Raw genomic sequence first — 23,411 nt, 5'->3', positions numbered from 1 at the left:
TAAGCATTTGTGAGGTCAGGCACTGATTGGAAGGCCTGGCTTGCAATTGATATTCCAATTCATCCCCAAAATGTTCAGTGGTGTTGAGGTCAGGGCTCTGTGCAGGTCACTGGAGTTCCTCTACACCAAACTTGTTAAACCATGTCTTTATGAACCTTGCTTGTCCATGCTAGGACAGGGAAGGACCTTCCACAAACTGTTGTCACGATGTTGGAAGTATATAGTTGTCTAAAATGTCTTTGTACGCAGTAGAATTAACATGACCCTTTACTGAAACTAAGGACCTGAGCCCAAACCCTGAAAAACAGCCCCAGACCATTATACCTCCTCAACCAAATATTTACTGCTGGCACTTTACTGCATTCAGGTAGGTAATATTCTCCTGACCACCACCAAATCCAGATTCGTCAATCAGCCCGACAGACAGTGAAGTGTGATTCATCTCTCCAGACAACACAGACCTCTCCAGAGTCCAGCAGACGCTTAGCATTGCACACAGTGATCTGAGACACACTGCTCGAACTCTCCACAGTCGGTTGGAAACGTATTTCATGAAGCTCCTGAAACACTCTTGTGCTGTGTTGCCTCCAGAGGCAGTTCAGATTTCTGCAGTGAGTGATGCAACAGAAGATAGGTGATTTTTATGTGCTACGTGTTTCAGCACTTGGCAGCCGTGCTGTGTGAACTTGCCTGATTTGTGGCTGAGCTGTTTTTCAAACTTTCTGAATAATTCAGTCCTTGAGATGTAAACAGAGTCATTCAGAGTGGTCTGATGTGAAGTGGTTCATTGTAGAAAAACATACAGACTCAGATTTCTTTGCAGTTGTGGTGATAGCAACCAGGAGACATCATGTCTGCAACATAAATATAGCCATTTACTATCCAAAACCACCAGTGAACCTACACGTGTATTCTGAGATTTTATATATGTTGAATGTAGTAAAAAAGTCATAAATCTGAAAATCATGTTTTCTTTGGGGACTATTTTGCCATAGAATGAATGCTCTGCATGCACCCCTTTGCCATGAATGGATTGAAATAAATGGAGAACTATCCAAAAACAGACATCAGGAAGCACATCTCTAACCATTTCATGTAATAACTTTCTGTGAGGGAGCTTTCGGAGGCATTAAACTCTTCAGACGTCTGGTTCCTATCACCACCACTGTGAATAATTCTCACTCACTTCTTTCTCTAGAACACAGCATTTTGCATCAAACCACTCTGAATGACTTTGATTACACACACACACACACACACACACACATCATCTAAACCGCTTATCCTTCTGGGTTGCGGTGGGGTGCTGGAGCCTATCCCAGCTGTTATCGGGCGGAAGGCAGGATACACCCTGGACAGGTCGCCAGTCTATCGCAGGGCGGACTTTGATTACAGCTCAACCATTTAATTATGTATAATTTTTAAAAAATCTGTACAATTCCCCTTTAATAGCATCTAATCTGTGTCTACTTTTGACATTTCACTTTTAGAACTGCTCTGTAAGCTTTACATTTTATTCATAAAGACTTTCTTTTGTGGCAGCTGTTTTGTCTTTTTCTATGGGCTTTTGCTTGTTTTTAACAGTATTAATATTATTTAATAGTATAGCTATTTTAATCATTTTAATTAAGCATAACTGGCATTGTAGCAAAAGCAGGGATGATGATTTTTACTAAATGAAATGATGTTTACTGTAATTGGATATTTCTTTCTAAATAAAGTACTAAAATACTGGGCTTTCTGGTTGGTACAAATGTGTATGGTTATAAAGAATACCTCAAAAGTAAAGTAATGAGTAGTGAGATTACTTTTTCCAGGAAGTGATGTAGTTTCCGTCTGGGAGCAATTAACGGTAATTAGCTGTTTGAGTTAATATGAGCCAATACTGTGTGTTTTTAAGGCAAATACAAGACAACAGTGAAGTTGATGTATTCATTAATTTCCAATTTTTTTTTCATGCAAAACTAATTTTCTGAAAACCCTCTCAGACAAATGGTTCTCACCAGATAACAAAGTCTCAGCCTAGATGAAACTTTCGGAGAACCATCCCAGGTGGCTCCTCATAAAGCTGCTTTGAGAGAAAGCCAAAAGCATGCAAAGCTGCATGGCAAAGTGAGGCTACTCTGAAGAATCTTCAGAACAAAACTGTTTAAATTTTTGGTCAGCATTTTGGTCACTGCATACTTGAAAACATGCTATTTCATGTTTTTGATATGTTTGCTACTACTATGTGGAAATTAATAAAAATGCAGGAAAAAAACTTATTAAACCCTCTGGATATTGGTGCTGTACATCTGCAGCACTGTTGCTGTCCCTCAAGCTTCCACAAATTAAGCAAATTAATCAGCGCACACCCAAGGCTAATGGGTACCCTTGCTGTGTCCTCTTATCTTCTCTTGACAATACATCTGCTAAGATGAATCCTGAATGCGTTGATGGGTTCTGGAAGCTTGTGTCATCCTCACAACATAATTCAGTCCGGACTCCTGCCGGCCGAGCATCTGGATGAGTCAAACCGCACTGGTGATCCCACAGCTCTAACTTCCTTCTCAAAACTCTCATTCACACTCGCAGTTAGGCATTTTAATAAGAGACGATGCAGAGAACTGAAGGGTGAACTGTATGACCTCTGAGATTTCCTCCAGCAGAGATGGAGACTATGAAAAAGTTTTCATATTCAGATACGAGACTGTGTGGAGAACTGAAGGAGCTTTATAACCTTCGGGACATGATCAAGCACGGATGGAAAAATTAAAACAGTGAATGGTGAATTAGACGACAGGTGAGAATTTAAAAAGAACTGCCGAACTTTCATAGCCGTTCTGTTCCTGATGGCTGCATAGCAGATGGGGGCTGTTTTATACTGATGTGATAAAAAACACCAGAGGGGGAGATGAAGAATATGGAGAAGTAAGGAACTGCTGCTGTTGATGAAGATCTTGTAGAGTTTTGTTTCAAGCTGCATTTAACATACATTCTCTTACTTACACTATATGGCCAAAAGTATGCGGACATGCTTCTGAATTGCTAAGTTCAGGTGTCTTAGCCACATCCATTGCTAACAGGTGTATAAAATCAAGCACATAAATATACAATCTCCATAGACAAACACTGGCAGTTAAATGGTTATAATGAAAAGCTCAGTGACTTTAAATGTTAGTTTGTGAAATTTCTGCCCTGCTAGATCTGCCCCAGTCAACTGTAAGTGCTATTATTATAAAATGGAAGCAACAACAGCTGCGTGTTGGGAGCTTTATGAAAAGGGTTTCCATGGCTGAGCAGAAGCCTAAGAGCACTGTGCACAATGCCAAGCATCAACTGAAGTAGTGCAAAGCACATCGCCAGTGGACTCTGGAGCAGTGGAGTATTGAATGTTCTCTAGAGTATTGAATCACAAATCACTAACTAGCAGTCTGATGGACGAGTCTGGGTTCGGTGGATGCCAGGAGAATGCTACCTTACCGCAATGCAAAGTGCCAACAGTAAAGTTTGGTGGAGGAGGAATCTGGGCGGTTTTTCAGGGCCCTTCAGTTGCAGTGAAGGATAATGTTATTGCTACAGCATACAAACCTCTTTTAAACCATTATATGCTTCCAACCTTGTGGCAACAGTTTGGGGAAGGCACTTTTCTGTTCCAGCATGAGGTCCATAAAATCATGGTTTGAGTTGAGTTGATGAGTTGTGGAGGAACTCCAGTGGCCTGCACAGAGCCCTGACCTCAACCCCACTGAACACCTTTGGGACGATTCGCAATGTCAATTGTGAGCCAGGCCTTCTCGTCCAAAACGCTCTTTTGACTGAATGGGTAAAATTCCCACAGACACACTCCTAAATCAAAAGCGTTCCCAGAACTAGCTTTTGTAAGAAGGCTGATCTTCAGGATAAGGGTTGGTGACCACTGATCTAGAGTGATGTAGTAATGAGATGATATAAAAAATTCTTCTTTATACTTACTTTGTTGGGCTTGACTGCTCTTTGTAGGTTCTCGATCCATTTGTCTCTTTCTGCAGCCGACCGGCAGGCGAAGCACTTTGTCCCTGAAGCAGTCGTCACCTTAGGCACAAGATAATGACATTGAACTGACACCAAATAAACAATAAATAATGGCAGCACAATGTCATGCTAAGCATCTGTGACACTTGCTTATATTGTTCTTCGATTAGTGGAACTATCCGTTGCAAGTTTTTCACCGTATTAAGAATCGTTCAGCAGTTTGCTTTTCAGTGCACTTCTGTGCATTTATATCGATTACAGTATGACACAGGGTCAAATAATACATAATCAAGTCTATTTATGACTACTAAACAACTTGACACATGTGTGTGATGATTTAGGCATGATGCAAATTGGTGGTTATAAGCTTCTATTACTTGTTAGCTACTTTAGCCTCGAAGCATAAATGCAAAACTTCAGATGCCAAATGTGTCTTAGGGAGAGGAGGAAATTGTGTATGACACTGGTCTATAACTAAATTAAAGAATAGAATTTTGGATACTTTTCATACAGTCATAGACCACCCATCATTTATGTTTTATTTATAAGTTATTAATTTTCAGTTTAACCTCTGAGGAGATTAGATAGAAGAAATTCTATTTGCATAAGGAAGGGGACAGTCAATAGACAATAAGTAAAAAAAAAAAAACAGGAGTTTCCAAAAAATGATTAGAAGAAGACATAATGGGACCCCAGACAGCTGTGCAAGACCTGGTAGACCACCAAAACTGTCACCACTAGACAAACAGCGCTTAAAGTTTTCATGAAAGTTTTGAAAGATAGTAGAAAATCGTAGAAAATCAAGCTCCACTGTTGCTGCAGATATAAACATTCACAGGTGTTTCTGTCAATCCTTCCACTGTGAGAAGACAACTCAACACTATGGGTCTGAAAGGATGTCCCTCTGACCACCCCAGAGTCTAGACCTCAACATGATTAAATGTGTTTGAAATTACTTGGATTGCAAGAAGCAGGAAATGCAACCAACTACCGAGACTGAACTCTGCACGTGTGGAAAAAACATCCCTGCAGATTTCTTTGAGAACTGAAAGCAAGGTCTTAAAAAATAATGTAAGACAGAAAAAGCTCATATATTTAGTTTAAAAAAAAAATTAATTTGCTTTTTATCTTGGCACTGAATGAATGAGCTGTTTTGACTGGACATTAAATAAATGAGGGGCTAAAACAGACAGCAGTCTGGCTGTGACCTGCCTACAGGTCAAGGCCATGAAATCCAGCCTCACCTCAAAGCAGTACTCCTGCCCTAGGATGCTGGAGTGAACCGGTTTGATGATGGCGTCCTCGTCCAGCGTGAGGTCCAGCGCCTCGGCCGCGCTACTGGGAGACAGCAAGGATTCATGGGAGTGGGACTCTTTGAAGCTCTGCATCAGACGGGTCCTGTGAGGAGACAGTCAGCGACATGGTCGGGTGTAAATCCCAGAAGCGCGGCGCTGCCACATCACAAAGCTACATAATTCGCTCAAAGTTCAGGGTTTTTTGTTTGATATCGCCAGCGCCCAATCTCGTTAGACATCTACACAGCGACAGATGCTGCTGGGAAACTTCAGAAAGCAACACTTTCGCTCCTTACCTTTGAAACTATCAGCAGCTGCTCGCAAAGCGCCGTCGCAGGTAATTGGACATTTCGGTTTCCAGTGAAAATTTAAACGGCTTTTAAATGGAATTCAAATGAAGAGGAAAGCACTCGATGATAACATGCAGAACATTATCGCAGACTTACACTGAGAAACACCTGTAAAAGAGCAGCACATACAAAGACCTACACCTGCAGCACCTTCTAACATGCATCACCAAAATACAAACACAGACTCCACTGAACATCTCAGCAGACCCGGAGAGAAGACTGATGAGGTTAGGCAGGAGAGTGATAGATTAAGCCTGTAGAAATGAGGAAAGGACTGAAAATCCTCACATCCCTGCTAGAGCGGTGGCTGTCTCTTCCGTATCCTCTTAGTGTCACTGTTACTGTATACATTCAGCAATAAAATGTGCATCAGGGCGTTAAATACATACAGTGGAAAGAGAGAGAGAGAGAGAGGGAGAGAGAGGCATAAAAATAGACCCAAAGGAATGAGTCAGAACGAAAGAATTGAAAGGGGGGAGGAGGAGAGAGACAGAGCGAAAGACAGGGACAGAGTCAGAGAGAGGGAGAAGACAGAGAGAAAACCTCTCAAAGGAAATCAACGAGTTATGTAAGCTGTGGGATCCAAGAACAGGGAGGGCAGAGAGTGTGGGAGAGATAGCGAGAGACAGACAGAAAGAGAGAGAGAGGGAGACAGACAGAGAGAGAGAGAGAGAGAGAGAGAGAGAGAGAGGTAGCAAGTAGCAGGACCAAGGCTGACAGAGGTGGACAAAACAACACAATGCACAGGATCACAAACAAGCCCACCATACAAGACTCCGTTCTTAGTAAAAATATACTTTATTATTTACACCGATCAGGCATAACATTATGACCACCTCCTTGTTTCTACGCTCGTTGTCCATTTTATCAGCTCCACTTACTATATAGGTGCACTTTGTAGTTCTACAGTTACAGACTGTAGTCCATCTGTTTCTCTGCATACTTTGTTAGCCCCCTTTCACCCTGTTTTTCAGTGGTCAGGACCCCCATGGACCATCACAGAGCAGGTACTATTTGGGTGGTGGATCATTCTCAGCACTGCAGTAACACTGACGTGGTGGTGGGGTGTTAGTGTGTGCTGCGCTGGTGTGAGTGGATCAGACACAGCAGTGCTGCTGGAGTTTTTAAACACTGTGTCCACTCACTGTCCACTCTATTAGACACTCCTACCTTGTCAGTCCACCTTGTAGATGTAAAGTCAGAGACGATAGCTCATCTGCTGCTGCACAGGTTTTGTTGGTCATCCTCTAGTCCTTCATCAGTGGTCACAGGACGCTGCCCACAGGACGCTGCTGGCTGGATATTTTTGGTTGGTGGACTATTCTCAGGCCAGCAGCGACACTGAGGTGTTTAAAAACTTCAGCAGCACTGTGGTGCTTTTCTGTAAGTTTCATTTTTAAGTTAAAAAAAACTTTACTCAAAGAATGCTGCCATGTCTTCACAGCACCAGCAAAACACAGTTTTAGCACATGGGCGGAGCCTTACTTTAGCCACGCCCCTGTATTTTAGAGCAGGAGGTGAGACTGCATCCCTATGCCTCCTGGCTACATAGTGACACAAGGCTCAGTCCTATACAGCCCGCAAAAGTATTTTAATTTTCTGTTAATATTAGCCCATTCCACAACGTGCTGCACTACAGTCCCCAGGAGAGTCTCCTACCCAACAACAATCTATGGGACAGTGGTTACACTTCAATTCTACACAGTTCCACACCAGTCATATCACCAAGATGCTGTTCAGCTGCAGTTCAGCCAATACAAACACTTAACGTCAGCTCAGCAGCTCGGAAATTGAGCCCAAGTATTAATAAACTTGCAGCAAAGAAAAGATGTCAGGTTGAAGCAAATAGGTAGGTTAAAAAAGGCAGAGCTCCTGTGGACATTTCAATTTTGAATGTTTCAAGTGTCCATGTAATGTTTCCAGGTCTACTACAAGTGTCTGTATTTTACTGTTGAAGTTTTTGCGTATTTTAATTAAACAGTGGCCAGTTTGGGTTACAGCACAACGTTAATTAAAAATATAATTAAAAAAGTTTTTTCTCTGACCCACAGAATTGATGAGATTTTTTAATCTGGCCCTTGTACTGGTTCAGTTTGACACCCCTGAGTTAGTAACATCTAGTTTGTAACATCTAGTGTCACTACCGAAACACACATGTTCTGCAGTTAAGTAAACTTTGTGTTTTAATGAAAAATATTCTGATTTAATGTGTGTTCAACTGTTCAAAGCTATGTTTGGTAGTCATGCACTGGGTAGCATTTTTGAGTTATGCTTAAAATGAGCAAAACGTTGGGTAAAGTTTTGGTAGTGTTATGAATGTGTTGGTAGTGACACAAAGTAATGTTCAATCACTCATTTTAATACAGTAAAAATAATGAATTAACAAAAGGATTTTAGTCTGAAGTCCAAGTCAGTTAAAAGTTCTCTCGGATTTTGAACCGGAAGAATGATCCATAAATATAGAGAGAGGAAATTTACGTTTTCAGTGCAGAACAAAAGTAATATTGTTCTCTCATGGATATATGAGTAACAAAGGAAAGCAATTCTATTGAAGTCAGTAACTATGAGGTCATTACAATAACTTAAACTGCAATGCACTACACAAAAAGTACTCACACTACTGTAACGTATTACATGTGATTTGGGTGACTATTGACTTCTAGAGTTTCTTAGCAACACTAGCTTCGTGGCTCCAGCACTAAAGAAGCAAAATTTGGACCTCAAACACCAAACGTGTTGGCTGGTGAGTGAAAATATTTTTTTTTTCATGGAATCGCACCTCTAAGAAGCTATCAATAGCTGGGTTTCCAACCAGCTCTCAAACTAAACTCAAGCAAAAACCGAAACATTGCACAGAAGTTATGATTTTACACAGCTACAAGAATAAAACTCTCTATGTTACATCTGTAAAAACTCTTGAACAATATCTGTAATATTACGCAAATTCTCTTTGTTGTTTTGTGCAATTTTGTGGATATAGTTTACATTGTAAGAGCAAATGCACTGACAAATATAGCAGCTTAGGGAATGTCCCTTAACTGGCAGCAGGTATGTCTGTTTATTGGCAATGGTTTCTTTTACAGTCTCTTAAGGTCTAGGTATTAACTGGCTTAGTGTGAGGTACAAACTCCAAAGTACTGGATAATTATTTTGGGGTAACACGATGGAACGTTTCGAGGCAGTCTAATTAAACTACACTGAAAAACCCAGCAGGTTCTATATATTAACTGAGTAGGTATGTGGTACAAACTCAATAGTACTAAGCAATAATACAGATTTTCAGACTTTGGGAAACATTTACTTCAAAACAATGTGATCTAACTGCTCACCATGTGGTCATGAGGGACAGGGTTGCAGTCCCACTTCCTGCTCCAAAATGCAAGGTGCGTGACCAAAATAAGACCCCGCCCATGGACTAAAACTCTTTCGGTATTGATGTGAAAAGGACAGCATTTTTTAATAAAGTTCTGTTATCTGAAAATTCAACCCATAATAAATAAAAATTGTTCAATGTCACTTTAAAAGGAATCAAAAAGATCTTTTGAAAAAATCTATCTAAGATTTTGCCTTCGGTTTAAATAGATCATAACAATCAAATCAAAAATGTAAGTTTCTAAGGTCGGAGTACTTCATTGTTTTTATATGGTTGCCTTTACTGTGGCACTGTAGTTTGAACTAATTCAGCAGAATGCTCCATATCAAAATCGATCTTCCTCTTTAGCAAACCATTTTACATAAAACCATTTTGAGTGATGCTGAGATCTTAAAAAAAAGTGAAATTTCCCTTAAAATCTCTACACGGGCAAGTGATGATTAAAGCATGCAGATTGCAGGAGTGTTAATTAGTGGGGTGGGATACATTCGTCTCATAGCTCTGGTGCAAAACTAAAGAAGCTAACTTCAGACACCAAACATGTCTTGGTTGATAGGCTGCATTTGGGGTAAATGGAAAATTGTGTAAATTAGATTTCTCAAGTTTGATTTCTTTAAGGGAACAGAGTCAGGCGGTGTAAAGATAACTAATATAATTTTGTTAATATGATCACGTAATTTCATGTAGGCCATGCCAGACTTAGAATCTGTACAGAAAAATTATTTTAGCCAGTTATGAGTTGGTCCAATGAACGAGCAGGATTTGTTATATTCATATAAACCTATGAGACTACACAGCGGCTGCAGTCAGTCATGCTGGAAGCCCTGAAAAAGGACGAGAGACTACATAATGAGGTGCATTTAATGAGATCCTCAGCTTGCAGTAGGTACCGTAATGTTCACTACCATTCAAAAGTTCAGTAGCGCTGTTTAACAGTTTGGAATCAATGTTTTCAATTATATCAAATCTGCTGGGTTGCAGATTATAACAATTTGGTCCTGTGAAACTTCACAGTTTTCAAATAATTAGTGCAACACTATTAGGACGCTGTAAATGAAGAATTGTTTGATGTGTCCAGAATGAGGCAGAGATGTAAAATGTTCTAAAATGTTCTACAATGATGGAAATATATATATATATATATATATATATATATATATATATATATATATATATATATTTATATATATATATATATATATATATATCAAGATATATGTATATCAAGACTTACGTTATAATAAAAGTAATGTACCAGAATTCATTGTTTTAAGGATGATAATATGAATGTAAATAGAGAATTACAGTATATTATTCAGCATTTCATTCATTTCTTCACCAAATTCATAAAACAGCTGGGTGAATAGTTATATCTGAATCCATATTGCATAAGTTAGTACCACATATAAAATAACAGAAATTGTTGACATTGCAAGTGATTCCAAACTTTTGAGCAGTACTGTGGCAGATTAAAATCTTACATCAAATAAATTTCCACAAAACACTGGAAGTTTCATAATGATACATGACCAGGGGTGGACAAAGACAGCTACCCTTTACAATGTGCTAAACTGACTTTTAAAGCTTTTCCCTTATGGGAGGCCACAGTATTCGTGTGAAATACACTTATTCTAAGTACTACTATGCTGGCTGTGGTTTTTAACCCTTGTGTGGTGTTCAGGTGTTACTCAGTGGTCTGGTGGACCCACCACATTGTTTTTTAAATCAATACAGCCATAACAATTTTTGTAAATGTACCAGACATTTAAAATATCACAAGTGTTCAGCTTAGGGTTCTCCTTTAGCAGCTATAGCCAGTCAGCAGCCTGTCCATGTTGTCGACCCTCACACACACACACATATACAAACACAGACAGGTTCACACAACACCACATGTGTAATATAAATGTGTAGGGGCTGAACAGTGTGAAGGCACTGAAAATGTCTTATTTTATATGTTCTTCACAGAAATTGAGCAAAGGCCAACGAATCGGCGGTTGAAATAATAATAAATTGCATTAGTTTTTCTTTTGGTAAACAATGAAAATGGGTCCCACAGACCCCAAAACCACACAAGTGTTAAAATAAGTAGTACTACTAATTTAATTGTGGTCACCTATCAACAACTTACAGCACATACGTTAACTGGTACCACAAGTGAAAACATTCCTCCTCGCCTTACATAAATGGAACCCTGTGTGAAGACACTCACACTATCACAACAGTATCTACTTCTTCTAACAATAAATCTCTAAATCACATTTAAACTTGGCTCTAAAGCCCAACAGCACAGCCCGTCTGCCCAAACACCACAGCATTTGGAAAATCCTTGACCTGCTTTTTACACAAAACCTCAGAGCGGCCAAGGGTGAAATCTGCTCCGCGCTGAGGGTAAATGAAAGAATGAATAAGTCATGACAGAAGGGCTGCAGCACCTGGCCAAAGAAAGTTCGAGAAGGACAAGTTCCGCTGATGGGATGATGTAATGACTTTTCAGATTAAGTTGCATCAAAACAGATTCACGCTGGACCATCTGCAACACGGATTCACCCTTGCACAAGGTCACTCTAATTTCTGATTACTTGGCTATCTTGCAGTCAACAGTCATCTGCTACACTCATACTGTAGCTTCAGGTTTAGGCTTGAGTGAAGGTTACTGTGATATATTACTTAATTTGCAGCAGCTGTATGATTGATCATTCCTGCATGTGCATGAAAAGAACCCAAGAAAATGGCCCTTGAGGTGCCTCCATTACTGTAGCACAGTGGTGGCCAATTCTGGTCCAGGAGAGTCCCGGAGAGTTTGGTGATTTCCCTGCTCTAACACTCCTACCAAACCTGGTAACTAACTGCTGAGCTGAATCAGTGTGTTTGAGCAGTGAATCGTCAAACTGTGCTGGACTAAGGCCCCTGCTGCAGCACATCCACACAAACAGCATGTGATGGAAAAGAAAAGAAGGTACCTGTCTTGGTCAGCGCTGCGGAAACGTGGGAGGATCATGTGGCGGAAGCTGCTGGTGCGGTCCAGCTTGGGCTGACTCTTCGCCCGCTTTATGGACCCTTTTAGTCTTCTACCAAGGAAACTCTGGAACGAGAACCCAAGAACACAGCATTAACACATCTCTACACAACATACACAAAATAAACACACAAAATAAAACAGACAGTGGGAAACTGACCCTATTTTGATAGCCCACTATAGAAGCTTCTATATAGTCCTTTATAGATGATCTCACCTTGGTTGTGTTGCAATGACAAAGTATGGAAAAACGTTTTGTTTTTTTTAAACAGAAACGGTGGTGTGTTGAAGACTCTGTCGTGTTACGCAAGCGCCAACTAATTCTTGGCATTCTATATGAAGAATTTCCAGATCCTGATGAAATGGGTTTAAATATGTTTAATACTTCAATGAGGTTACAATACTCAGGAGGTTACAAAAGAACCCAGATGAACATCTAAAGAACAGCAGGCCTTATTTGCCTCAGTTAAGGTACACTGGTACATGATTCCACAATAAGAAAGACACTGGGCAAAAATGGCAGTTGTAAGGCACAAACCACTGCTAACCAACCAAAAAATAAATAAATAAAGGCTAGCCTCGCAATTGCCAAAAATATCTCGACGACACTCATGACTTTTGGGATAGTATTCTGTGGACTGATGAGTCAGACATGGAACATTTTGGAAGACATGGGTTTTGTTACACAGTGTAAAGATAACACCATAAGAACATCATAGCAACAGTCAAACATGGTGGTGGTAGCATGATGGTCTGGAGCTGCGAATTCTGCTCTCTTTCAGAAAATCCTGAAGGAGAATGTCCCATCAGTTTGTGACCTAAAGCTCAAATGCAGTTATGCAGCAGGACAGTGATCTGAGGCATACAAGCAAGTCCATCTCTGAATGGCTCAAAAGAAACAAAAAAAATAAGGTTTAAAGTCAAAGTCCTGACTTTCAAGTTTCACTGAGATGCTGTGGCAAAACCTTAAACAGGCAGTTCAAGCTCGAAAACTCTCCAGTGTAGTTTAGTGGAGTAAAAGAGAAGATAATAACCAGCACACACAGGAACATGATTTATCCAAATGAACGAATAAATTGGCACTATCAGCTACCAAACATACCTCCCGAAACCTGACGGAATCTCCACTTTTCACAACTAAAACTCCATCCTGAAGAAGCATACTAGCAGTTAGCTTAATGGCTAGTAACTAATAACTAACCTTAGATAAGCTGTTACCGTGTCCTTCTACCACTTTCTTCATAATTTGCTGTTTTAGAACAACACATTTGGCAGGTATTTGTTGAACTTAAAAGCTGTTCTGTATGTTGTATTCCAAGTACCAGTTAGCTAGCTACTTTAGTTAGCATACGCTAGGAGCCAAAGGGCAGTAGGGCCGTCACTAAATCAAACAAAAAAAACTGTAACAAACTATGTACAGCCTTTCAGGCTTTCATGTAATATCAGATTTGGCTTTAGTTTTGTTTGTAAAGGTTATTTCCATTAATGTAGCCAAACCAACTCCCTTTTCAGATTGTGACTGCAGATATACAAAAGTTATTACTCAAGTAGTTTTTCAATAAAGAACTTATTTACTCTTATTTTCCTTTATTAATACTTGTACTTGTAAATTGGCACTACAGTACAAGTAGGCTTGCTTAAGTGAGGAATCTCCACCCTTGCTTAAAACCCCAACCTCAACCTGGGTCCTAATCCTAACCCTAACCTTAATGCTGCTGAGTAACAATTAAGCTTCACCAAAAAGTATGTTCAAGAGTGATTCCAGAAATTTCTTAAGAAAAGTGTGCATAATTAAATTGTTAAGATGTAAACAAAGTCATTCCGTGGGGTTTGATCTGAAATGCTCTGTTCAAGAGAAACTGTGTCAAAATTGTTCATGGTGGTGAAGATAGGAACCAGATATCTCTGTTTTTAATACTACTAGAAGCTACATTACAACACAAAACCACTATAAATATGCCAGCTAATACCTATGATAGTTTTGAGTAAGTTTTGGCCTAAAACCTTTTTTTTAATCCACTAGATGAGGTTTTTTGGAAAACTATAAAGCAAAATAATCTCCAAAGAAAACTTCGTTCCTCAGATATGCCACTATTTTACAATTATCAACATTACTTATTAAAACTCAAAAAACAAACATATAGCAAACATGAAACCTACATGAAATTAATTTGAGTTGCACAATTTAAAGCGTCCTGCGACTCAGCCGCAACGGTTCAACTTCATGAAACAGGCAAATATAATGGCAGTAATGCATCATGTGAAACTTGAAACTTGAAACATGATCAACAGACCAAAACGGAAGGTCCTTTATTTGGTAGCTGAGAAGGACCCTTGATTAACTACTGGTTCTAACCAAAATGGCTACTAAAACAATGATTTTCAAAGGCTTAACAGGAACCCTAAACAGACTGAAAAATGACAGTTATATAGATACAGAAATAAGGATGCCAAGGGCAGATGGAAAAAAAATATGAAGTTGATTAAAATGCAGCAATTATGTCAACTATACCTCGTGGATCACTTTGTAGCAAGAATGATATTGTATTCAAAAAAATTAACTGCTCTCTTGTGCATCAACTGGAAGTGTTGGGTGATTGTTTTTGATTTGATTCATGACAATGTCCAGTTTCACAGAAATTACCTTGCAGACAACACACAATATGAAACTAGCCAACCTAAAGCTATAGGGACAATCAAAATAAGTGACCAACAATTCATATAAATGTCCTATTTTGGAGAAAACAGTAAGGGGATATTTTGAGGAATTGTGGGTCATAATAATATAACAAAGGTTCAATAAGTGTAAAACTTTTGGAAAGTGGACCTTTGGTTTATATTCTAAATATGACGGTATTCCTACTGTATCTTACAGAGCATGACATAACACTCAGATAGTCCTGCAATATCCCTGGATAACCAATAGTGGGGAGTGTTGTTCCAGAAATATTCTCAATCAAGAGCACATCAGATACAGAAATAACTGTATCTCAGCATTAAGCAGTTGGCATGTCAGATCTCAGGATCTCACTGGCCCAATTTCAATTCAGAAAAATGAAGGCCTCTTTTACTTCCCCTAAACTTTTCCGCCTGAAAAAAATCCATGTTCTTCCAACTTCCACAAGACCAAGACAATGATTGAGCGCTTTCAGTTAATATGTTTTACATCTTCTGAGGAAACACTGGCAAGATTGTTAAGCACAAGTTTCAAACAGGACTTCACTATGGAGTAAAAACTGAGTACATGCTTAACTGATCTCCACTGTTCTCCAACATTCTGTGCATCCATTTGCCTCTTATGTAAACCACAACAGATGCACAAATATCAAAACATCTATGGAATTCATTACTGGGGAGACTGAGAACCAAACATTTTCAATAATGTAGCATGAGTTAAGTGTGAGAGGCCAATTCATGTTGGTAATGAACAAAGGATCTGTAAGAAATACGATCTCTGTTCTGTTATGCAATCTAAAACGGTATACATTTATAAAGGGTTATGTGTAGGAGGGCATGAAGAAACAATTTATGCATTTATATTATTAACATAAATTCAGCATCTTAGCATTTTTAACCTCATCTCTTCATGCACTGCAGCTTACAAAACACTCAGAGCAAAGAAACCAAGAGAATTTCAGGTTTATATAGTAAGGTGATGAATTCTATATAATTTACGCTATTGTGCTCTTCACAAACCTGGCGTATCGGTCACTTCCTTCAAATAAACCTCCAGGCTATACTACATAACCATATAACCACAGTAATCATTCTTAAGACGTTCATTAAGAAAAAAGTACAAATACCAACAAGCAATACATGATGAGGTCCAGAGATCATACTGCTAACACATAATCCAGCCAGCAAGATTAAGCAACACATCACATTTGAGAGACTGACTAAGGTTTTGGCTCTGGAGCCGCCGAACATGCTAGCTTCCTGGGTGACTAAGAGTGTTTGTCTGGCACCTCAGAGCCACATGCAGGCTTTTCTATCATGCTGGAGTCCGGAACGGCCAGGCCGCACACGCCGCGCCACACGGCTCCTAGCACTTCCAGGTAGGGCTGGGCAATTTTGGGCAAAAATCTTACATATAGTGATAATCACTGATAATTATACACCTTCTTCTTTCTCAGTTTTGAGTCTTAGGCCTTGTGCACACGTATCCGTTTTTTTTTAATAACAGTTTTTCCCCTCCATTTTCAAAATCTCTCTGTCCAGACAAGAATGCAATAGTTGAAAACGCTCATATGAGCATGACATTCTTGTAGGTGGTGATAATAAGGAGAACACTGTGACCATGTACACGTGTAAAATACAGAGCTGCAGAGCTCAAGCAAATATTTTCTAATAATGTGACAGCAGTGTGCTACAAATACAGGCGACTTTGACCTGCAGACCATCAGTACCAATTCTTGCCAGAAAATAAAAGCTTTAAAAAGCAAAAGAAAGCCTACTGTTTGCTGCTGTTGGTTTTATGTTGCCATGGCTATTACTCTGAAACACCGACACAGTCCTAATAATGTAGCAAAGCTGAATTTTACTAGCTTTTCACCCCATGTGAATTATAGACATTGGTCAATGATCATTAAGTCACATATCTTTAAAACTACTGAAGTATTTTGTATTTGTTGTTGAGTTGGCATCTCATTCACGAGAACTGGTCGCAGTACATTCTGATATCTCAACATCATCATATAATCATGTTATTAACACCTGAGTCGTCAGTTATATTTCACAATAAACAAAAAGAGATTCAGACATGCACAATTCATGGTGTGATGTCAGTATTTTTAAAAAAGCTGTGTTTGCCCATCCACACGAAAACACTGAAAATGGTGATTTTAAAAATCTTCACCCAGGAAAGCGGCTTCTAAAAACTTTGCTTGAAGGTGACCAAAAATGCCTTTTATGTGTGGATGAGAGGCCAAAAAGGATATATATCAAAACAGAAAATATCTGGATACATGTAGACGATGCCTGAGGGGTTATTTTGAATCCTGAGATAAGAAAAAGTTCATTCTTAGTGAAACACACCAACATATTTGTTACTAAGTTAGCAAGCTAACTCTTCTGTCACGCTGGTTTGTTCTGTTGAAAGTGAATGGCTAGAGTACTTCTACCCCTCATCCTCCGAATTAAAGGTGCACACCTAGACTTTGATGCCAACATCGCCACCAATCTAGACTGAAGAACAGAATGGCTTAATCATTTCGGAAAAAAAAACTCACGTATTATCATTACCAGAAAAATGACTTTAATTATAATTGTCATTTGCTCGCCAGGCCTAGTTTCAGGATCACATACCTCAATTGAGGGCAAAGGCGCAACCTTCCAGTCCCCTGGCCCGATGGGAGAGGAGGGAGGGAGTGAGGGAGGAAGAGTTAGAGAGAAAGATGGAGACAGAGGTAGAGAAAGAGGAAGGGGTGGGGTGGTGGCGCCCCTTTTGGGGTGTTGAGACCAAGATAGGGGGGCAACGGCGGAGGGAGAAAGGGAAAGAGGGAGAGAGAGAGGGAGAGAGAGAGGCGGGGTGCCCGCAGCCTTTCGGCAGGTGTGCCAGAGGGCGGGCGGAGAGGCGGAGGGGGGGAGGGAGAGAGAGAGGGATGGGGGGAGCGAGCGAGGACGGGAGGGAGGTGGGGTACTCACGGACTGTCGGAAGGGTTGAGGGGGGGCAATGGGAGGGGTCTCCATGCTGGGCTGCCTGCCGGTGGCAATGCTCTTCCTCCTGAGACGGGCGTTGTCTATGCGAAAGGGAGAGGGAGAGCAAGATAGAGAGAGAGAGAGGGAGAGAGAGATATAGAGAAATAAAGGGGGGAAAGAGATGAACAAATCACTGTTATCCTGAAACAGCAATCATCCCAAATGAGTTTGATATCAGCTACAGTAACAGGTGTAATACAAAGAAATCAAACTAATTTTATATGTGTGAATAAAGTAATAAATGCAAATTTCAGGTCAGTCTCTCCGGTTTCCTAAATTTAACCACAAAGGTCCAGGTCTATTCAACAGTATCGGCCTGTCCCAAAGTTCGCACTTGCAGTTTTGTGTATTTTTTTTCCATTAAGTGTCCAACTGTGCCCCATTTTTCACACTAAATGCACTCATTCCTGAACACCATGAAGGGCAACATGTTCAGCAAAGATGGTCATATCAACATGCAAAGAAGGCTCCTGCTCAACATTTGTACCACCTGTGTCTTGTTTGTTTGCTGCATGTTTCACTGTGCCTAGTTTGGAGTCTGTGTATATAGTCCCAGTGTTCCGCTTTTGTCTTGTTTGGTATGCAATTTTGCCTTGCAATGCCTAGCCATTCCTTGTTTCGTGTTTTCTAGCTTCCCCTAGTCACCAGTGCTTGTTATTTTCATGTTTTCCCAGTTTTGACCTTGTCTGTCTGGTTCTCTGCTTATTTAAATATGGATATGCCTATGTTGACCGTGACCACCTGTACTGTTCTGACCTGACTGCCCCCTGCTCTGGATAGCAACTATGTGTTCTTGAAAACATAACTGTGTGCTCAGAACCTGCCTCACACCTCAAAGTGTTACAGAAGTCTTTGCTAAACCTAATAAGTTGGTACTGGGCTACAAAGGAGAAGCTGAACAACCTATCGTAATAGCCTGTGATTCATAATGTAATCTGCCATTTACTTTCAGTCTATTTTGAAGATGCCTTCTTCTGAGAAATGTAAGGCAGCAGTTAAGGTGTCCTGGGAATAAGCTGAGATTGTCCTCAGAGAGAGAAATGATGACAAGGTGTCCTCAGATGCCATCCCAGGGTTCTCCTATAGTTCATGTCACAGCCACCTCTGTAGCTCAGCCAGTGGCCTTGCATGCTGCCCTGTCTCTGGTTGCACCAGTTTTCCAGGCCTGAACTGCTGAACAGAACCCAAGCATTAACTTCAGCCAGCACAGCTGCCCAGATGCTACACTGACCTCAAGTCCCTTGCACCACCAGCTACTGCAGCAAGCCCACGAGTACCCTAATCTGACAGACCTCTGGCATTCTACTCTAAAAGCAAGCACCTATTCCAGAGCAGCAGCACATCATATGTCTTAGTTTTTTTTTTTTCTTAGGTTTTCGAATAATCCAGCTCCACCGCTCCTTGACCCTCAGATTCAAGAGTCCTTTCCTGATCATTCTGTGGATCCAGGCTGTCCAGCCTCTGATGTCGACCCCAATCACTCAGTTCCTGTCCCACTGTTAATCCAGCTCCAGTCCTGCTCAAGGACCTGGCGTCAGACTGAGTTATCAATTTGTGCTCCAGAATAAAGTCAGGAAGATCAGTATTTTGTATCTGCTGTGACACAATTCTGAAATTTGGTTTTTGGAATAGACTCCAGTCCAAATCCTGCACTGGCTCCTGAGTCCAATCCATGTCCATCAAGCCAGAGAAGTGAAGCCCGTCCAGCTTGTCAAGCCCGTCCAGCCTCTAACACAGACCCATGATTGCCAGGACAGCTGTGGTGAGCTGGCGTTTGACCAGGCACTTTTCAAAGTACTGGGGCGACACCCCAGCATATTTGAGTTCAGGCCGCTAAAGTCTCCACATCAGCTTGGAGGGTGGGACATTTTCCAAAAAGTGAAATCTGCATGATTTTGTGTTCAGGAAGAGAACTGCCGCAGCCCACCGATCCACTAAATACTACTTTGAAGGACACATTAAAGCAATACTTTATGCTACCTTGCTAAGTAAGAATTTGATGTTCTTCAGAGGCTGACAAAGTTAGCTACCTGAGCAAAGCCTAGCAGGGCACACAGGGTCCAAACAACGACACTTCATGAAAAGATTTGCTGTGACATGTTGTTACATTATAGATATGACATGGGCTACAAGTGGTCCGGTTTTGGTTTTCGATATCCAGTGGGTACTGCAGACAGTTGTCTTTTGTCAGCCCCCTCTCTTGTCGCTGTTCTCCTAGCATGCTTTAGCCAAGTCATGCAGTTTCTTTTTTCAGAACCAATAGATTTTACCCCACTTCTTATGAAGGTATGTCACCTCCCCCCCTGCACAGACCCATCCTGTCCTTACAAGTGATTCTATCCTGGTTTTGTAGTACCAGTCACATGTCCTGCCCTTGTGTCAGCCTCTATTTCTGTCTCTACCGATGATACTGCTAAACCTGCTCCCCCTCTCTCTCCCTCTCTACTCCTGTTTGTCTTACTCTCTTTGAACCAGCCCAGTTCTCTGAACTAGCTTCTGTCTCAGCCCTCACTCCTAATTTAGCTGCCCACTTTGTCACTCACCAGCATCTCTTGCTTCTTTCCTTGTCCCAGTCTCTGGCCCCTCACCCCGCTGCTCCTGTTTGCCTCACTGTCTCTGTTCTAGCTGCTGTTTCTCTAGCTCTTCTTTCTGTCTCTGCTCCTGCTCTTCTTGTTCCTCTCACTGTCCATGATCCTGACCTGCCTTCCATCCCTGATGCAACTCCAAAAAGTGACTCGTCTACTGCACGTCTCTGGCCATGCTCCAGATCCTTAAACTGCCCCACCTCCTCAATTACCTGAGGGGGGTTTGTTTTATGGGTGTCGGGAGCGACATCTTAGAGGTGGGCTTCTATCATGGACTCTCCTTCACACTGAGCTTATTTTATAACACTCCATCCTGCATCTGCTTTGGCTCCTCCTGCACGTCATTTGTACCTCACGTGCCTTGTTTGTTTGTTTATATCCATTTGTGTGTAATCTAGTCTGTGGACATACACCGTATTATTGTTGTCCTTTTGTTTGGGCAAGTCTTGCAATTCCTTGTCTTCCACTGTGTTCCTAGTTTCATATTTCCTAGTTTTTTCCAGTCACCTGTGAGTCCTAGTTTTGTCTACCTGGTTCTCCAGCTATCAGAGTAAAAATAAGTCTATGATAACAGTTTGTACTCGTATTCTGGATAACTACTATGTGTTCTGCTAAAGGCCCAGTAAACATGACTTTGCACTTACACCCTGCCTCCAAGTGTTACTTACAGCACTAGAAACCATTAAAGCAGGGAAAGGGAATGCACCATTTCACATTAAACCATCTTGAATGACTTTGTTTACATCTCAGTGACTGAATTAAAGCCCAGTCATGCATGCGTTTATCAGTGAATGTTTGCGAAATTACATTAATTTCAAAAGAATTTCCTACGATTTCACCGCGTCAATAAACACTGCATGCTACATTTTCAACTTTCAAATTTTAAGTGTTTGACCGGTAGAACTACTGTTTCTCTGTGTTGACCTCTGAAGGAGTATCCTTTCCAAAACGAAGGAAAAGCCAGTTTAACTAGTGTGACTACACATTCTCTTTTTCCAGGACATATTCTCTTTTTGGGACCTAAAAATAGTGAATTCTAAATTGCCTACAATGTCAAAGATTTGGCTTTGTTTTCCCCATTGGCTATAAATAAACACTGAAAGACAGACTGCATGATATGCAGTCAATCGAGTTTGAAGTTTACTGTTTTTTTTAGATGAGTAAGCCAGCTTGCTAACTGCAATGTTAGCTCTTTGGCTAACTGCAGCTGCACACAAGTCACCCGACTGCTGCCAACCATGTAAGTTATCTAGCTTTTTTGCTACAGATGTGTAGCACTATGCTGTGGTAAGTTTATAGTTATCCGATAAAACTATGTTCACTTTTGTGTTTTTACTGTTTACGATAGGTGAGTTAGCCAGTACACTAACTGCTATGTTAGCTCTTTGGCTAACCACAGCTGCAAAAAGTCACTGCACTGCCGCCAACCATGCTAGTAGGCAAAACTTTGTTTTGTTATGGGTTATTGTGCAGCACAATATGAGTATCCATGAGTATATAATTGTAGTTCACTTTTGTGTCATTGATTAGCAAGAATTTTTCATCACCAGTCTTCCACAGCAGCCTCAGTCAAGCCCAAATTTGATATTTTGTTGCTGAACTATTCTTTTAAGCAGTGAACACTCCTGTCACCATGTGTATGTACATGTACAACGAAGGCCACATGTACAAGACAGAAGCTCTAAATCTCAACAAAAAAAACAAACTGCCTAACCACAGTCACAAGTGGCCTTGCTGGCAAACAATACGCTTGCTGACCAGCGTCCTTGAGTTTGTGTCTGCTTCCAGAGGCGTAGCTGTATGCTGTGAGCTGTATACGTGATGGATGTGGATGCCGAGATCTGCTCGTTGCTCAGGAGCATGCATTAAAACCATTAGGTCCAGAGCAACAGAAACAAATGAATGGGCAGTGTAATGAATGTGGAGGCGGCATGGGTTGGGCGAGCTCCAGCAGCAGGCCGGCTCGTCCACGGGGCTGGAACGCGAGCGCGAGCGAAGAGGATCAACCCACTGGCATTGTGCTTTTCCCTCTCCATTCTTTTCCACCGACCGATCAATGCTAACCCTTACATAAATCAGACTGTAAATACCCGCTGTCTCTTCAGCTATCACTTTCTCTCTCTCGCACTCTCTTCCCCTCCATCTTTTCCCTCCTCTCTCTCTCCTCACCCCACTCTCCCTCTCTCTCTGACTCTCTCTGCCACCCTCTCCCTCTTTCACACACACATACAGTTTGTTCGCTTTCACCCACGCACCTCTTTTACATAATTCAAATAGTGTATTTATCCATCTCTCCTCTACAGCCTCTTCTCTGCCTCCCTCTCTCTCTCTACCTCTCTTGCTTTTTGATGTGAGCTGGTCTTTTCTTTTCCATTCTCATGCAGGCCTCTCTAAATTTTTTCACTCCCTTTGTGAGCAGGTCCCTTCCCTCTGTTCTCCATCTAAAAAGAACAGCACACCTCAAAAACCAAACCTTTTCCTGTTTCACCATGTTGTAGCGAGTGATACGGCCGTGCAGTCAAACAAGCCGACTGGCGTGTTAAAATGGAACATGTTTAATAAAGGCTTTCGCTCAAAGCTGAAGGTTTTACTATAATTTAAGAGGAACTTCACTGATTTTTAAAAATGTCTGCATGACTTAGTCGTTGAGAAGAGAGGGAGCTGTAAACAAACCTATTCAGAGTGGTTTAGAGTGCAAAGGTTCATTATAGAGAAATTATACCAACTCAACTACACCGAACTCGAGGGGGGGCACACACTTCGCGCCAACTGTGACCCCCACTCAGAAAAAACACATAACACATAACTTAAACTAACATCTAACAACATTAAAAAAAACAAGATTTAGTCCCTTTGTTGGAGGGCACATGTTAACATGAGCCTTTACGTGTTGTACAGCCACACCTCCAAAGTCGCAGGCACCAGTGCCAGCCAGTAGTAGAACGCTACACAGCTCCCCCTTCAAAAGTCAGCTGGTCCCCAGCAACCTAGCAGCTCGAGCCAAGTCCTTGGACACATGTACAGTCCCCTTGGCAGCAAGCACCCCTAGTCCTCTCCCGAGGCCACGCCCCCGATGCCACGGCTCGTCTGGCATATGGT

General features: G+C 41.1%; 1 protein-coding gene across 1 annotated transcript in view; it reads right to left on the bottom strand.

Moving 5' to 3' along the window:
* The window catches only part of syngap1b (synaptic Ras GTPase activating protein 1b), a 79,124-nt gene that overhangs the window by 43,227 nt on the left and 12,486 nt on the right, over positions 1-23,411 (bottom strand). Inside the window, exons 2-5 of the mRNA XM_036558240.1 lie at positions 17,674-17,768; positions 11,975-12,096; positions 5,238-5,391; positions 3,955-4,053 (exon numbers count right to left, since the gene is read on the bottom strand). Of these exons, the coding sequence (XP_036414133.1) occupies positions 3,955-4,053; positions 5,238-5,391; positions 11,975-12,096; positions 17,674-17,718 (420 nt within the window). The 5' untranslated portion in view covers positions 17,719-17,768. The remainder of the gene's footprint in view (positions 1-3,954; positions 4,054-5,237; positions 5,392-11,974; positions 12,097-17,673; positions 17,769-23,411) is intronic.

Source organism: Colossoma macropomum, unplaced genomic scaffold (assembly GCF_904425465.1).
Source record: "Colossoma macropomum unplaced genomic scaffold, Colossoma_macropomum, whole genome shotgun sequence".
Classification (NCBI taxonomy): domain Eukaryota; kingdom Metazoa; phylum Chordata; class Actinopteri; order Characiformes; family Serrasalmidae; genus Colossoma; species Colossoma macropomum.
The sequence above is the reverse complement of the archived record's forward strand: the minus strand, read 5'-3'. Positions and strand labels throughout refer to the sequence as shown.